Source organism: Aedes aegypti, chromosome 3 (assembly GCF_002204515.2).
Source record: "Aedes aegypti strain LVP_AGWG chromosome 3, AaegL5.0 Primary Assembly, whole genome shotgun sequence".
NCBI lineage: Eukaryota > Metazoa > Arthropoda > Insecta > Diptera > Culicidae > Aedes > Aedes aegypti.
Genome location: NC_035109.1, coordinates 237,023,521 through 237,040,043, shown reverse-complemented (window position 1 = coordinate 237,040,043; position 16,523 = coordinate 237,023,521). Strand labels below are relative to the sequence as shown.

Genomic DNA, 16,523 nt, shown 5'->3' with positions numbered 1-16,523 from the left:
AGAATTAATGCTATTTTTCAACTCGCAGATATGCAGAACAATCATTCAGGTGGCAAATAAGCGTTAAAAAATTCTACTTGTTAATTTATTTTTGAAGCTTAGGGGCTGGCTCTATTCCAGTAGGGACGTAACGTCAGGAAAAGAAGAACAAGAAGAATAGTAAGTGTAACGGTGGCATTAAAATTCAACATGTTGAGTGTTATCAAGGTGAAAACTCATTCTACTACTTAAAACCAAGATGGCGTCAAAATCCAAGATGGCCGCCAGATTTTTTCACTCAAAATAATACTCCTATTCTTCATCTGACTCGAAAAATACACCAACTATTGAAAACTTGTATCTTTGTTGTACCAAAAATGACGTTTGCATTGATTGCACTCGCCATATACGTCAAAATCGTGGAACATGTTTTAGAAAATCGTTCATTTCATAGGGTAAATACCATTGCACACCTAGTTTCTGTAGCCTATCTTACGCAATTTTTCCTCAGCTTTCTGATGGTGATCTCAGAATTCAAAACGAGCGGTGCGCTAATGGTGAAAAAACGATTTTTCTAACAAAATTCAAGATGGCGGCCAAATTCAAAATGGCCGCCGGATTTTTTTTAACTTCAAATGAAAGCTGTATCCTTTCTCTATACGATGCCATTAAGTTTGGTATATGTTCCAAGGGAAATATGAGACATATCACGTGAAGAAATACCCAAGATTTATCAAAAAATGGGCTTTTTTGCAAACTGTTTAGCTAGCTGGCGTACGAGGGGTCCACCAATTTGAGAAAACGAAAAGGACCACCCTTAAGTTTTATCGAAAGCTAGCAATCAGAGACATAAAATTGGAATTCTAACGATGGGTGCCGATGGCGGCCTGGTTTCAGCGAGAATTGCTCCTATGCAATGGTGGTGTACACTTGCTACCGCGACTGGTGGTCGCATACTTGTTCATAGTAACTGCTATTGATGTTGTTAACTCGACTGGTGGTCGTATATTTGCTCTAAGTAATGGTGGTGTACACTTGCTATCGCGACTAGTGGTCACAAATTGGTTCCTAATAAAAGTGATGTTCACATGCATGCGCGACTGGCGGTCGAAAATGTATCTATAGAATAAGATATGTAAGCCCAATGATGGCTAGTAACTTAGTAGATATGTTATATCAAAACAAGTAACAACAGTCATACAAGTCTTTGAGTGAGTATTTCCGTGAAAGTACGGTGGATTGAATGTACAACAAGATGAGAGTCAAACACTGATGCTACTCTGTTGAACGCATATATGTCAGTTTATTGATAGCAATATTTTGTCCAAAATTCGTCTTAGATATGTCATTTCATATAATTAGCTTGCCGTTTCTAATGTATGGAACGACATTCAACCGATCAATAATTTCAATGCCGTTCTGATTGTGTGGGTATCCTACAGCGAAAAAAATGTTTCAAAGTCGCATGTACAAGTGAACAGTTGAGATATGAAACAGTATACATCGGTGAAGTTCTTAGCGATGTGAAATATACATCCTGAATTCCTGAAAGCTTTTGTGATGACGGAAATGATATGAAAACTCATCACTTCAAACTTTTTTTTCCTGAGAAGAGGGAGGATGTGTGGTACTGAATGAACATTGTCATAGATCTTGTCTTCCAACCCTGTTATGATGGTTGACAATCAAAAGCCTGTTGAAAGAACTCCGAGAATGTAACATCGGATCGGACATCAAACGATCTAGTAGGCATGGCACAACTGCGACGCCTCACTCCTATAGTAATGTCAGAATGGAATGCAATGTTCATCGTGGTGCTCCCGCTTGTCAACAACGATTCTGAGCTTCACACTTTCCATGAGTTTTCCGAGCGTATCCAGCAGAGAAATGGGCCTGAACGAGGCTGAATCTTCCAGTGGCTTCCCTGGCGTTGGCAGCAGTACTAGCTTCTGGATCTTTCATATTCCTGGGAAGTTACTTTCGTCAAGACACTTCTGCAACACATTCCTCAATATGTCCAGATATACCAGGATGGCAGCTTTTAACGCTATTTCCAGTATTCCATCTGGACCTGGGGCTTCTTCGATTTTAGGCGTTTCGCCGCTTCTACGAGCTCGTCGTTAGACGCCTGCCGGTCCTCGGCGATTGCTTCTGCGTCTTCACCCTTCTGTGTTAGTGGTCAGGATGTTGGATCGTGTTTCGAGAAGAGACCTTTCACGATCTAAAGCTAAAGGTCTTGTCTGGGCACATTTCAGCTGACGTCGAAGGGCCCTTAATATTTGCCATAAATAACGACTCAATACGCATTACCCCACGGATTAGTGTCTGTATATCGGCATAGTTCCTTGTAGCAATTGGATTTACTAAGCTTGATCTCCCGTTTGAGTGTGGTCCTTCTCGAAAAGCAGTCCTTCACTCCCTCTCTGTATTGCGTCCCTGCTCTCTGAGCCCGCCTTCTGGCCCTGATACAAGAAAAGCGTGCTTAGTGTGTCATTCAACCAGTAATCAGGTCGCCATCTGTTCCTCGGCTCTGTTTTTCGCGGCATAGTTGCGTCACAAGCCTATAATCGTATGTGCTAACACGGTGGCGTCGATATCCTCGTTATCACCGTCTTGACGAAGTGCCTCAACGAATAGTTCCTTGTTAAAAGATTTCGTCTTCCACTATCACTCGCTTGTTATTTTTCCCATTCTTGCCACAGGGTTTCTTTGGCCGATGCGGTAGCGAATCGCTAGATGGTTGCTATGGGTATACCCCTCACAAACTCTCCAGTTCATTTTCACCGACAATGCAGGACTGCAATACGTAACGTCGAGGATGGATTCCTTTCCGTTTCTCCGAAATGTGGTAACGGAGCCTTCATTGCACAATCGTCATCTTCGTTAAGGCTCCTGCAATGTGTGTCGGCTTCCTTCCGATCATCTTGTCAGAAGGTGGATCAGCTAACTGGCTGAACTGTTCCTCTGTCCACTGGAGGTGCATAACAACTGCATACAATGAAACAGTTGATATTGGCGATTACGAAGCCTTAACCAGCCTCGGCAGGGCTAATCCTATACAGCCAACTCATAGTCGGTGCGCCATAGACGCTGCAACTCTAGCATAATCGGAGTAACAGCCGTAGTTACTGCATTCTAGCACTTGGTATCTGGATTATATTGCCCGGGGACGTGTCCCCTCGTCATGTAGCGAGCATGCGATCTCTCACAACAATGAAACGCGGGCAATCGAACACGACATGCTCTGCTGATCTCTCCACAACAGCAAAATTGGGGCATGCAAGAGTTTCGCTCGCTTCTCTTAAGCACATGATCCTATACGTGCTTTCCAATCACTTTAGGTAGATGCCCTTTTACAGGCATATTCAACGTGGCTAGCGAATCTAAGCTTTTCATCGATCATTGACCCAAGATGCCTAAGGGATCGCTTGGACTCTATGGTGCAATCACCTACCGAGATAAGCGTCCGTTGCTCGAACTTGTTGACCACCACCATCTCAGTCTTGTGACGGGCCAGTCCTAGTTTTCTAGACTTCGTCCATTCCTCTACTATGGAGATAGAGTGAGTTGCTGTCAACTCTACTTCCTCCATCGATTCGCCATATACCACTAATGTGACGTCGTCGACGAAACCAACAATCTTAACACCCGTTGGAAGGGGCAGCCTCAGTACGTCATCGTATATCGCATTACATATCATCGGGCCCAGGATTGAACCTTGAGGTACTCCCGCGGTAATTTGTATGCTTTTCTGCCCCTCCTCTGTGTCATACAGTAGAATCCTACCAGCAAAATAGCTTTCTAGAACCTTACACAACTGCACCAGTACCTAGAGTTGGTAAAGTGCGTGGGCTTGCGCTGTTGAACGCATTCTTCACATCCAGAGTAACAACCACGCAGTAACGGATGCCGCTCCTTTTATGCTCGATTACCACCTCAGCTGTCTGAACGACCGACTGGATAGCGTCAGAGTAGATTTACCTTTCCTGAATCCAAACTGGTTGTTGGACAGGCCGTCCGCACCTTTCGTATGCGGTACTAGCCGCGGTACTAGCCTGTTGAGGATCAACCTCTCCAAAAACTTGCCCGTTGTATCTTGTAGACTGAAAGGTCTATACTGTCAGAAATTTGCATCTGGTATTACCTCTATGGGCCCAGATAGCCGTAGCGGTAAACGCGCAGCTATTCAGCATGACCATGCTGAGGGTCGTGGGTACGAATCCCGCTGGTCGAGGGACTTTTCGTAAAGGAAATTTTTTCGATTCCCAGGGTATAGAGTATCTTCGTACCTGCCACACGATATACACATGCAAATATGGTCAATCGGCAAAGAAAGCTCCCAGTTAATAACTGTGGAAGTGCTCATAAGAACACTAATCTGAGAAGCAGGCTTTGTCTCAGTTAGGACGTAACGCCAGAAAGAAGAAGTTACCTCTACCGACTGACGTAACGAGATTTTAAGGGGGCAGGATCCGTAACTAATTTCGGAATTTTCGAAAGCAGTTTTTCGTTCAAAATAAAAAAAAAAAAAAAAAAAGGAACATGAAAATGTGTTCACTGTATTCTATTCTTCAACTGAAACACAATGTGTGTGGTACTGAATGAACATTGACATAGATCTTGTCTTCCAACCCTGTTATGATGGTTGACAATCAAAAGCCTGTTGAAAGAACTCCGAGAATGTAACATCGGATCGGACATCAAACGATCTAGTAGGCATGGCACAACTTCGACGCCTCACTCCTATAGTAATGTCAGAATGGAATGCAAGGTTCTTCGTGGTGCTCCCGCTTGCCAACAACGGTTCTGAACTTCACATTTGGCGAACCTGCCAGAATTTTAAATAAATTTTCGTTTTTCCTGGAGAGCCTAGATTCGATAGCAAGCGGGAGTGTCCACTAGGAAATGTGTTTGTGTCGAGTGCTTCTTAAACCGCGTGTGAAAATATGTATTCAAAGTGATTATGGAATGAAGTTTGAATCTAATAAAAAAGGCATCTGTAAGTAAACAGCAATGTGGTATTTTCTATAAATAATAGAAAACTGATTGAAGAGGAAATAAGACATTAATATGCATTAGCCGCTTCACTACTCGCTGAAGCAGCAATGTTTCTCTCTATTCTTGTTGTTGCTCTTATTGAACACCAGCATCACCTCTACTATTTGAGTTGCGCGATACAGGCTTTGAAGTGAATATTTTGTTTTGCATTTGAATTCAAACAGATTGCTTCGATGGAAGTATTTGAATGTAATAGAAAGTGTTTCATCTATTTTATCCGATTCAAAGATTATGATCATTTCGAGCTGATTCATCTAAGTTATGAAGTGCGCATTCTGCTTTTATCAGGGACCTATTTTCTGCATAGGTTGAACGGAAAAAAGAATAACGTTAGGAACTGAACTATTTTTTTGCAGAAGTCAATTGAACATATCCGTACAAAACGTGTATAAAAAAAATATCGTGTAATTAAGTATAATTTGTAAAATTATGTGATTTTGGAAAAGAGAAGTGAAGTGTTAAAGTTATTAGTGGTTTTCATGAATATTAATCAATTTGTATAACTTATCAATTAGAAATTTCAAAAAAAAAACTCCCGTAACATTTATCAACTGTGCAAATTTCTATATAAATAATAATAAAAATTCGCTTTGGTTGTATGTGATCATTTCATCGTTTCTTCTGTGATGATACACACATTTCTATATCTTATCTCTCCTGCTTTCAAATAAAAACAAAATAATTTCAATAAAATAACATAAAGTGAAAAATGAATGTAAGTGTGTGCAAATATTCCTAACCATGGGCGATTTTGAATTGGTGTTCCAAACGTAGATTTTTCGTTCCAATTAATCGATTTTTTTATGTTGAAACAACATGAAACCCTAATACAAGGGATTTGATCTTATTTTGAGTCGTTGTTCTTGTAAATTTGCTTACGAATGAAATCGAATCGATATAAATAAAATCGATACAAAGGACGAATCGAATTTTAATCGATTCAATATTATCGATGTTTTGGTCAAATTTGACCAATAATGCACATAATTGTTTTCTTTCCTATTTGCTTCAGTACATTGTGTATCCCGTAATGTTTAACGAACAAGTTAAGTGTGAAGCATACTGAATCGGTGAAATTTGTGAATTTTGTGTCAATAACCGATGAGATCCAAACTATTCAAATCTACTTAATTCATTATTATTTCTAAATAAATGCCATGTTAAAAAAAAATAACATGTTTGATAAAAATATCCTTAACGCGACTGGTGCTTGCTATGGAAAAAATGCCCTTAACACAATTGGTGTATGCAATGCAAAAAAAAAATGTCCTTAACGTGACTGGTGGTTGCAATTAAAAAATATTATTGCCGCGATTGGTGGTTGCATTTGGTTTGGTATTTGGTTGTCTTTAACGCGACAGATGCTTGCAATATGTTATTAACTCAACTGGTGGTCGCATACTTGTTCCTAGCAATCAATGTTATTGATATTGCTAGCGCGACTGGTGGTCGCATATTTGTTCTAAGCAATGGTGGTGTATACTTACTACCGCGACTGGTGATCGCATACTTGTTCATAGTAACTGCTATTGATGTTGTTAAATCGACTGGTGGTCGTATACTTGTTCCTAGCAAGTATTATTGATGTTGTAAGCTCGACTGGTGGTCGTATATTTGTTCTATGCAATGGTGGTGTACACTTGCTACCGCGACTGGTGGTCGCATACTTGTTCATAGTAACTGCTATTGATGTTGTTAACTCGACTGGTGGTCGTATACTTGTTCCTAGCAAGTATTATTGATGTTGTAAGCTCGACTGGTGGTCGTATATTTGTTCTATGCAATGGTGGTGTACACTTGCTACCGCGACTAGTGGTCGCATACTTGTTCATAGTAACTGCTATCGATGTTGTTAACTCGACTGGTGGTCGTATATTTGCTCTAAGTAATGGTGGTGTACACTTGCTATCGCGACTAGTGGTCACAAATTGGTTCCTAATAAAAGTGATGTTCACATGCATGCGCGACTGTATCTATAGAATAAGATATGTAAGCCCAATGGTGGCTAGTAACTTAGTAGATATGTTATATCAAAACAAGTAACAACAGTCAAACAAGTCTTTGAGTGAGTATTTCTGTGAAAGTACGGTGGATTGAATGTACAACAAGATGAAAGTCAAACACTGATGCTACTCTGTTGAACGCATATATGTCAGTTTATTAATAGCAATATTTTATCCAAAATTCGTCTTAGATATGTCATTTCATATAATTAGCTTGCCGTTTCTAATGTATGGAACGACATTCAACCGATCAATAATTTCAATGCCGTTCTGATTGTGTGGGTATCCTACAGCGGAAAAAAGTTTCAAAGTCGCATGTACAAGTGAACAGTTGAGATATGAAACAGTATACATCGGTGAAGTTCTTAGCGATGTGAAATATACATCATGAATTCCTGAAAGCTTTCGTGATGACGGAAACGATTTTAAAAACTCATCACTTCAAACTTTTTTTTTCCTGAGAAGAGGGAGGATGTGTGGTACTGAATGAACATTGACATAGATCTTGTCTTCCAACCCTGTTATGATGGTTGACAATCAAAAGCCTGTTGAAAGAACTCCGAGAATGTAACATCGGATCGGACATCAAACGATCTAGTTTGCATGGCACAACTTCGACGCCTCACTCCTATAGTAATGTCAGAATGGAATGCAAGGTTCTTCGTGGTGCTCCCGCTTTCCAACAACGATTCTGAACTTCACACAATGGACACATTTTCATCCAATAATTCTTGATTTTGAACAGAATAACTACTTTTGAAATTTCGATGATGACGGAGCGTTGAGCGTTAACGTAATTCGAGGCCTGCCAATGTTCTACTCCTGATGATGAACTGAAGTGCTTGGGAAACGACATGAGTGGCTTGTACACCTTGGCTAGTAGCTGCTTCTAGACCTGTGGATTTTTGTAGAAATTGAATAGAGCCTAACTTTGAAACCCAGCCACATATTTTAAGCAAATTCCACTTGGGTTGACCTTGAGATATCTCTGTAACTAACGGGGTAACTTGTTTGTAACAGCGATGTTGATGTTTTTTTTTTGTAAAGTTAAAGAGGCGTGCAGTAGTACCGTACAAATGCTTAAATGGTAAATTCGGTAATGAAAGGTCACAGTTAATAACCGTGAAAATGCAATAACTAGTATCCCAAACTGTATTCACAAACGTTTTATTTTGTTGTGTTTCTTCCTCTCCGACTCCAGTTTACCAGTACTAGTAAAAAGTCAATTCAAGCTGAATGCTTTAATGGTCAACACATAAATTATACGATGAAAACCAATCTTCTGTCAGTTGAAAAGAAAACCGACTTCACAAGAGTAAATTCTCAATCACCCATTTGAGTCATTTTTCCTTTTTGATTTTTTCGTGGAATGTGTTTAGCAATTTTTCATCCATTTCATTTCTCACTCCAATCACAATCGTAGATGCAGGACAAGGACTACTCTTGCCAGTTTTTGAACAGATTCAACACTTTCCCAGTCGGTATCAATCTTTTATTCGGCTCACATGTCGTACGAAATAAAATAAATTTATCTCAATGACATTCTTGCGGCTAATACCTTTTCCATTTTTCTCTCTTCCGTTCTACTTTCATGTTCATCCGGGCAGAAAAATAATGAGCTGGTAGGTACTCTCGAGTTTAATACGGCCGACAGCAAGCCAGCTTTGTCGTCTTTTCCTCAAATCTACGGGCAGAAAATGGAGCTTTTGTCGGCAAAAAACACTTCTTGGGATTTTTTGTGATAAAAAAATGTCTTTAAAGCACTTCAGGTTAAACGAAACGGCATTTCCCATTTGAATGCAATCCTAAAAATCCATTTTCGAACCGTTGGTTTGCCAAATGAGACCATTATTTTAGTAATTGTATTCACACACTTTTTCTGACCAAACCGTACAGGATGAAAAACGAACCGAGGAGCACAATGTGGTGGTGTTGGTGGACTTTGCCATCGCTCTCATGACAGCGCTGGACCAAATCAATCGAGAATCATTCCAACGGTTCCGGCTGCGAATCGGCCTCAATCACGGACCGGTGATTGCCGGAGTAATTGGTGCCCAAAAGCCACAGTACGATATCTGGAGCAATACGGTGAACGTGGCCTCGCGGATGGATTCCTGTGGCGTTATGGGTCGGATACAGGTGAGTAACCATAAACATCACATGTTCGTTAGTAGATGAGTCCAAAATAGGCAAAATTGTGAAGATATGTAGAACACAAGGGGCCCAAACAGCCGATGCGTTAAACGCGCAGCTGTTCAGCAAGACCAAGCTGAGGGTTCGTATTCCGCTGGTCGAGGATCTTTTCGTAATGGAAATTCTATCGACTTTCCAGTTGAGAAGCAGGCTCTGTCACAGTTGAGGCAATGAAGTTTAGAACAAGTATTAAACGGGATGCATGAAATGAAACAAGGTCGAAAACCACTGATATCTCTCTCGAAACCTATGCGTTGGCTAAAAACATGTTTGTATATTATCACACTAATTGTCTGCTATTTTTTGTACTATTGAGCATAACATTCAACTGCAAATTAATGGAGTTTTTGGCAATTGTTGAGTCGGTATTATGCAGCTATCAGAATATCGTCATTATTTGTGATAAGTATCATCAATATTCATAAACCCCCATAGATGGCAGAATTCAATTATTATGGAATGGAAATGGCTCGTTCCCTTGAATTCACTTTGATTTAATAAAACAATAATAACAATAATTTTCTCAATTCATGATTTTAAATTCTGAATATAAGTAACAAGTGATCTATAACATGGACCAGGAAGTATTAGTTTTCCACAACTATGGATCACTTCCAAACGCAGTAGGTTTCTGTCAATTTTAAATTGACATTTACTAACAAAAGTAACAAGAATAAAATTTTCATCAACATCGAGAGTTCAATATATCGAATTTTTCTATATGGCTTATTATGTGCTTGCTAAGTTAGATTTGAAACTCATTGATCCATGACTGTGGGACGATCTTTCGACCTCTTCTCATAGATTCGACACGATTAGTGTACAACTAGTATGGTTGTAGTCGTATACATACGACATAACAGCATAAATACTTATTGCTGTAATAAAGTACACGTCCACTTTTCACAGCTGCTCGCAATAAAAGATTTATCGCCAGTTCGCTCCTACCCGCAACTCATAACAATAACCACACTCGGCAAAGCACTGACATTTTGACAAATTGTACAACTTGTGAACGACTTACAAACCATTCAACAGCGCCGCTAAACCCAGAAACAATGACAACTCCCACACGTTTTATCTTCACAGGCCCAGAACCCCGTTGCCCGAAGGAAAGCACTTTCTAATTAACGACTGACACAGCAACAACGTTCTTTTTATCACTTGTCGTGCCATGCCAACCGTTGGAACTCACGACCATGTTGTCTCACAGTGGAAATGGAGCGCCATTTCACTGCACTTTAAAACTTGGAAGTCATACATCATTTCCAAGGTGCACGGACAAAACAGCTGTGCTCACCACTTACTAGCCTAGCGTTTCATGCTCAGCTGAACACTTGGGAATACCGCCGGATGGGGCTATTTTGGACACTGACGTTCTTTATTTACAACTTAAATAACAACATGTGGTCTTCAACCTGGTTTAAGCTAGTTTCGAATATTTTTCAGAAATAACTAAATAAATAAGAAAATATTGCAAAAAAGTTCGAATACGACATCACAGGCGCATGCCAGCAAAAACTTCAAAAATTTGTGTACTCAAAACTACTTGTCAACATTTTTATAGTTAGTATTATTGTAATTGAGCTGATCTAAATGCACCAACTAGCACACTAGCATCATCTGGTGGCACAATCTCGAGTTTGTTAGCTAGAATAATGATAGCCCTTAAGCTACATTCTGCCTTCTTTCTAAGTGTTCAGACTCCTGATATATTTTCAAAATAAATATTTCATGTTCACCGGCCTCACCTAGTAGCAAAATTTTGAATCAAGTACAGTGAAACCTCCATGGGTCGATGGTTCCTTATGAGCAATTCTGGCTGAAACCAGGCCGCCATCGGCGCCCATTGTTAGAATTCCAAATTGCCACTGATCGCTAGTTTTCGATAAAACTTAAGGGTGGTCCTTTCGGGTTTCTCAAATTGGTGGACCCCTAGTACGCCAGCTAGCTGAACAGTTTGAGGAAAAGCCAATTTTTTTTTATAAATCTTGGGTATTTCTTGACGTGATATGTCTCATATTTCACTTCGAACACATAGCGAACAAGATGGGGCCTTCCTTAGCCGAGTGGTTGGAATTCGCACCTACAAACCAAAGCCATGCTGAAGGTGTCTGGGTTCGATTCCCGGTCGGCCCAGAATCTTTTCGTAATGGAAATTTCCTTGACTTCCCTAAGCATAATGTATCATCGTACATGCCACACGATATACAAATACGAAAATGGCAACTTTAGCAAACAAAGCTCTCAGTTAATAACTTTGGAAGTGCGCATATGAACACTAAGCTGAGAAGCAGGCTCTGTCCCAATAAGGACATTAATGCCAAGAAGAAGAGACATAGCAAACTTAGTGGCATCGTATAGGGAAAGGATTTAGCTTTCATCGAAGTAAAAAAAAAAAAAATTGGCAGCCATTTGGTTACGAAAATCGTTTTTTTTTTTAATTCTCTGAATCGCTCGTTTTGAATTCTGAGATCAGTCTGAGTCTGAGCTAGGTGAGCAATGATATTTACCCCATGAAATGAACGATTTTCTAAATCATGTTCTACGATTTTAACGTATATGGCGAGTGCAATCAATGCAACCATTATTTCATGTACAACAAAGAAACAAGTATTCAATCGTTGGTGTATTATTCGAGTTGAGTGAAGAATAAAAGAATTATTTTGATTAATAAAATCTGGCGGCCATCTTGGATTTTGACGTTATCTTGATTTTAAGTAGTAGAATGAATTTTTCACCTTGATAGTGAGTGATGTCGAATTTAGAGGCTATCAAGACAATAAAGGTTACGTATATTCTTCTTATTATTATTCTTCATTTTCCTGTCCTTACGTCCCTACCGAAACCGAGCCTGCTTCTTCTCCTTCTTTCTGGCGTTACGTCCCAACTGGGACAAAGCCTGCTTCTCAGAGTAGAGTTCTTATGAGCACTTCCACAGTTATTAACTGAGAGCTTTCTTTGCCGATTGACCATTTATACATGTGTATATCGTGTGGCAGGTACGAAGATACTCTATGCCCTGGGAATCGAGAAAATTTCCTTTACGAAAAGATTCTCGACCAGCGTTTACCGCTACGGCTATCTGGGCCCCAAAAGCCACAAAAGTTCAATCCAATGGACGCAGTGGCTTAACCCTCCCAACAAAAAAAAAATTCGGGCCCCAACCGAGCCTGCTTCTTCTTCTTCTTTCTGGCATTACGTCCCAACTGGGACAAAGCCTGCTTCTCAAATTAGTGTTCTTATGAGCACTTCCACAGTTATTAACTGAGAGCTTTCTTTGCCGATTGACCATTTTTGCATGTGTATATCCGTGTGGCAGGTACGAAGATACTCTATGCCCTGGGAATCGAGAAAATTTCCTTCACGAAAAGATCCTCGACCAGCGGGATTCGAACCCACGACCCTCAGTATGGTCATGCTGAATAGCTGCGCGTTTACCGCTACGGCTATCTGGGCCCCGAGCCTGCTACTCAGTTTTATTAGTTATAAAAACAAGTTATTAAATAGGAATTTTCTCTTGTAATGCGATTTTTGATAATAGAATATCTTTGAATTCAAGAAAAATAAATAAATAAATTCTATAAATGAAAACCGTCCGTGAAAGAAACAAACATTTTTTCAACCATATGCATTGTTGTTCATTCAATGAAGTTTATAGATTGCGTGTGGGGACATTAATAAGTCTTGGGGTAATATCTGTAGTTTTAACGTAAAATATTGCCAAAAGTACATTAACTTAGAATGGAAATCTTAAATTTTTAAGCAAAATAAATCGTTAATTTTCTGAGCCATAGAGTATCGTTTTAACTACCGCCCAACATACATGTGAAAAATAGCGATATTGAATGATGAGAAGCAAGCTTTGTCCTAATGTGGGCGCAATGCCGAAACGCAAGTGTATCATTTAATGTTTAAAAATCTGGCGGCCATCTTGACCTTTGACGCCATCTTGGTTGTTAGTAGTTGAATGATTTTTACCATCTCATCGCTCATCATGTGCAGGTCTCCGTTGAAAATAAAACAATCAAATTATTTCTTTCTTATCTTATCTCAGCAGTTCAACTGATTGTTCATTTCTATCAATGGTTTAAACCAAATAAATGAAAGAATTAATGCTATTCCTCAACTCGAAGATATGCAAAAGAATCATTCAGGTAGCAAATAAGCGTTAAAAATCTTATTTGAAAATTTGTTTTTAAAGCTAGTTAAGCTGAAGGGCTGTCTCTGTTCCAGTAGGGACTAACGTCAGGAAAATGAAGTACAAGAAGAAGATTAAGTGTAACCTTAGCATTAAGATTCAACATGTTGAGTGCCAACAAGGTGAAAACTCATTCTACTACTTAAAATCAAGATGGCGTCAAAATCCAAGATGGCCGCCAGATGTTTTCACTCAAAATTATACTATTATTCTTCAACTTCAACGTATCAACGATTGAATACTTGTATCTTTGTTGTACAAAAATGATGTTAGCATTGATTGCACTCGCCATATACGTCAAAACTGTAGAATATGGTTTAGAAAATCGTTCATGTCATAGGGTAAATACCGTAAATTCGGGTGAAATTGATCGGTAGGGTGAAATTTATCACCGTGTCACACGTTTTAATTTCTTACTAATAGAGCACCGATATCAATGTCACCTGTAGTAAATGAGCTTTGTTTGTCTTAACAATGGTTAAATTGTGTGTTCTGAAATTGTTGGGGTTACAGAATGCTTATTTCTATGAAAATAATATAAAAATGCAGAATCATGTAAGATGTGGTATTGAGAGACTTTAACAAACTTCTAGTTGTAAACAAGGATTTAAGCATGATGGCAGCCTGAAAGTTTTTAAGGATGCTTAAAATATATCCGCAAAACAGATTTTATCATCCAAATTCGTACCAATTCGCTCATTTGGTTAAAATAATAGAATTTCTTTTAGATAGTTTGAAATTCCTTTGGAAATTGCCTACATTTAGGCGTTTTACGCGGTAGTCTTAAAATTTGATTATTCATTGTTTCCGTAAATATTGTACTGTTAAGAATTCGACAAGCATATTCGGACTCAGGGAGCCCAAATTAAGGAAGTACAGTTTTCAAATCCAATAATAATCACATTGATAAGTGATCAATTTCACCCCGAAATGGGTTTCCCCGATTTTTCATTTTAAAGGTAATATTTAGCACCAAAATTACATTTGTTAGAAAATTTCATTACATGAGCCAACGAGGCTCATCGTCGTACTTGTTTTCCTGCATTAAGTGGTTTGGCATTAATAACATTATAGAAAACAGATCAGAAAAGCGGTGACAAGTGATCAATTTCACCCGAAATTACGGTACCATTGCTCACCTAGTTTTTGTAGCCTATCTTACGCATTTTTTCTCAGCTTTTGATGGTGATCTCAGAATTTTAAACGAGCGGTGCGCTAATGGCGATAAACGATTTATCTAATAAAATTCAAGATGGCAGCCAAATTGAAATTGGCCGCCAAAATTTTTTCAACTTCAAATGAAAGCTATATCCTTTCTCTATACGATTTCACTAAGTTTGCTATGTGTTCCAAGGAAAATATGAGACATATCACGTGAAGAAATACCCAAGATTCAACAAAAAATTGTCTTTTTCGCAAACTGTTCAGCTAGCTGGCGTACGAGGGGTCCACCAATTCGAGAAAACCGAAAGGCCCACCCTTAAGTTTTATCGAAATCTAACGATCAGTGACATAAAATTGGAATTCTAACGATGGGTGCCGATGGCGACCTGGTTTCAGCGAGAATTGTTCTTATATGCAAATATCAAATCATAGAACAAAAATCCTTTGGAAACCTGGTTCAAGGGATGCTCATAGCAATTATTAAATTTGGTTTCTAGTACAGTTCCATGAGACGATATCGGCATCACAGTTCGAACAATAAAATTCCTTAAATTACAGAACAACTTTGCCAAAGACGACATCATTCTCAAGTGGTCAGGATCCTGAGATATCCGCAAAACAAAAGATTCATGCTCACTAGCGCCACCTAGTGGCAAAATTTCGATTTTTTTTTGGCTCAAATAATGAGAGCCCTTGAGCTACTGAACAACTTTACCCAAGACGTCATCTTTTAAAGTGGTCAGAATCCTGAGATATCCGAAAAGCAAAAGTTTCATGCACAGTAGCGCCGCCTGGTGGTGGAATTCTGTATCTGAATGACCACCACATGTGAGGCCTTGATTTCATAAACAACTTTATCGAAGATGGATTTTCTATATTTAATCTAGATCACGAGATATTTCTTGTTGAACATGAAAAATCAAGCGTGTTGTGCAAAGTACAACAACGTAACCAATGTATGATCGATGTAACCCCGTATTACGGTACTCTCTTTCTAACTCTGGCATTGTTTCTATCTTCCTATGTATCTGTCCCAGGTGAGTGAGAACACGGCCAAAGTTCTGATGGCAGCCGGATACTCTTGCGAGTGTCGTGGACCCATTCCCGTTAAAGGTAAGGGCATCCTCACAACGTATTACGTGAAGACACCGTTCGACGAAAAGATTTAAAGACTCTACCGACCTACGGACCAGACCGCATGGAAGGCACCGACCGGAAGGGGCAACGAATATAATTACCAATCTCATCAGTAGGACTGGTGGTATGCAAGCTAAGCGCTACTTCTGTAAGAAGAGTGAGTAACTTAGTATTAATCATTGAAACAGGGCCTAGCGAGTTTAGAACGGGCGTAGCAGGACTAATGACAGCATAGCTGAGCTTGAGTGTTAATGGTGTGCAAACAATTGTGAGGCCAAACTCGTCTAGCGAAGTTTACACGTCTTCGATACAGTGCTACAGACCTACGAACTACTCATGAATTGACCTTTACTGTACCGGATGTCAACATCAAAGATTCGAAATTGCAGAATTTCGCCTTTGCCCTCATTTGTTCGATTTTGATGAAGTTTCCAGTTATGGTTTCGGAGTTACGCCTCAAATTGATGAAATTTATGCAAAAATGCAAGAAATTATCAAAAACTTTGTAACATTAATATGAAATTGATCTATCTTTTTAATTTATTATGAAATCACAATCGGTTTTCTGTACGTCGTTGGAGTTATATTAAACGATGTTGTAATAATAAGTTTGGTGGCTAACTAGTCAAATTTTATTCGAATAAGGAACAACGTTCATAACGGACGACTTTTAAAGGTTATCAAAATCTTTTATTATCAGAAATTGGACGCGAAATTCAACAATCTTTATTTTTGATTTTCAAGAAAGGCTTGTTTTTCAAAAGCATTATCAATAAAAAGCCTTTCTT

At 39.2% G+C, this 16,523-nt stretch overlaps 1 protein-coding gene across 16 annotated transcripts in view; it reads left to right on the top strand.

The window, feature by feature from the left end:
- The window catches only part of LOC5571159 (adenylate cyclase type 2), a 200,564-nt gene extending 184,364 nt beyond the window's left edge, over positions 1 to 16,200 (top strand). For all 16 annotated transcript variants that reach the window (XM_021854242.1, XM_021854241.1, XM_021854239.1 and 13 more), the window contains 3 exons: positions 8,648 to 8,662; positions 8,937 to 9,179; positions 15,636 to 16,200. In XM_021854242.1, the coding sequence (XP_021709934.1) occupies positions 8,648 to 8,662; positions 8,937 to 9,179; positions 15,636 to 15,767 (390 nt within the window). In that variant the 3' untranslated portion in view covers positions 15,768 to 16,200. The remainder of the gene's footprint in view (positions 1 to 8,647; positions 8,663 to 8,936; positions 9,180 to 15,635) is intronic.
- The last annotated feature ends 323 nt before the right edge of the window (positions 16,201 to 16,523 follow it).